The sequence below is a fragment of the Notothenia coriiceps genome, unplaced genomic scaffold, assembly GCF_000735185.1.
Source record: "Notothenia coriiceps isolate Sejong01 unplaced genomic scaffold, NC01 NC01_scaffold00006524, whole genome shotgun sequence".
NCBI lineage: Eukaryota > Metazoa > Chordata > Actinopteri > Perciformes > Nototheniidae > Notothenia > Notothenia coriiceps.
Genome location: NW_011339225.1, coordinates 1 through 1,805, shown reverse-complemented (window position 1 = coordinate 1,805; position 1,805 = coordinate 1). Strand labels below are relative to the sequence as shown.

Genomic DNA, 1,805 nt, shown 5'->3' with positions numbered 1-1,805 from the left:
TCTCAGCCTCATGTGACCCACATGTCTGCTGAAGTGAGGAGTCTCACGGCGGTGCGTTCACTGACTGAAGCAGCTGCAGTTTATTCAAGTCTTTATGAAGAGGAGTCTCAACAAACCTCTGACATCAAGACGAGACATTTCTGAAGAAACTGTTAATCATCCAGAGACCCTTCCCACACTGAGTGTGTGTGTGTGTGTGTGTGTGTGTGTGTGTGTGTCAGACAGTGGTGGAGAGGAGGCTGCTGAGGGAGGCAGGCAGGCGCAGGCAGGACTTCACCAGGCAGGAGTTTCTGAGGGAGGTGTGGAAATGGAAGAACGAGTGAGTCCCCCCTCTCACCATCACTCCCCCCCTGTGTCTCAACATGGTGTCTTCTCTGAGCTGTGTGTGTGTGTGTGTGTGTGTGTGTGTGTGTGTGTGTGTGTGTGTGTGTGTGTGTGTGTGTGTGTGTGTGTGTGTGTGTGTGTGTGTGTAGGAGGGGAGAGGAGATCTACCAGCAGCTGAGGAGTCTGGGAGCCTCTCTGGACTGGAGCAGAGCCTGCTTCACCATGGACCCAGTAAGAGGACACTCACTTATTATATCTCCTGAACGAGTGCTGTAGGTGTTACACTTTAATGTGATTGTTCCTGTCATATGTTAAGAGATAATGGATTAGATATACTCTATGTTGTCCATCCCAAATAAGGAAATGTTTGTTACAACAGCATGTCAACTAGGAATTGAACATGAGTTAAGAATATGATAAAAAAACAAAACATTAACAGTACATATAATCATACCTGCAATAAAATAATAAATATCTATATAGTGTCCATAGACTACACAATATTAATCATTCAACATAATTTACAAAACACTTTTACAGACCAACTCAAACTAAATGCTGTTATTTTTTATTATATAAAGTGATATATTACTATACGTACATTGTACTAACTGCAGCAAACTGTGAAGGTACACAAAACATCTGCATTGGAAACGGGTGATTCATTGTGTCATTGGTCATTTGTGCAACCTGAAGAAAAGCCCAGATCAGCAGGTAAAGGTGCATCAGGAGGCTGCTGAGACATTCAAAGACAGTAGTGTATTGTAGTGCTTTAACAGTTAGTATTCGGTGCATTCATATACATTGAAAAAAATGTGTACGGTTTATAATTATAATAAATATCTCCTTGCATGTTTCAGTGTATTGACATATTCTATTGGATGTATGGAGTGAAGATTTTAGAATAAATAATACATGTGAAGAGTGTGACTGTGAGCAGTCTGTCCTGAACCTCTCTGCCCCCTCAGGCGTTCAGCAGGGCGGTGAGCGAGGCCTTCGTCAGGCTGGCTGACTCGGGGAGGATCTACCGCTCCGAGGCTCTGGTCAATTGGAGCTGTGCTCTGGAGTCGGCCATCTCAGACATCGAGGTGATCCTCTTCACCTGGATGTACAGTTATTACAACAGGATAGGAGGAAATAATGGAGACACACATGGGAAGAACACTTTACATTTGTACTCGGGCTTCAATCAATCAATCAATCAATCAATCAATCAACAACTTTATTAATCCTGCAAGGTGCAATTGGTTATGAGCAGCTTATGTTACGTACACCGGCAGGAACATACAGGAAGAAAGCACACAGATACACCCGGGAGCCTGGATTTGGATCATTCCAATTTACACGATAAATAGTTCATAGCATCACAATAAATAGGTCAATAAATAACAAGTCATCTCGAACCGTCAGTTTAAAAAAGAAGGTGCGATACCGTTCCGATAAATATCAATAATTTCAAACATCGCGGGGAAATTCCTTCG

General features: G+C 42.8%; 1 protein-coding gene across 1 annotated transcript; it reads left to right on the top strand.

Moving 5' to 3' along the window:
- Positions 1 to 221: 221 nt before the first annotated feature.
- LOC104943677 (valine--tRNA ligase, mitochondrial-like) lies at positions 222 to 1,432 on the top strand (the record flags this gene model as incomplete). The annotated part of the gene is made up of 3 exons (XM_010769130.1): positions 222 to 319; positions 474 to 555; positions 1,293 to 1,432. Coding segments are annotated over 3 exons (320 nt in total), but the record flags the coding sequence as incomplete, so codon positions are not given.
- Between the last annotated feature and the right edge of the window lie 373 nt (positions 1,433 to 1,805).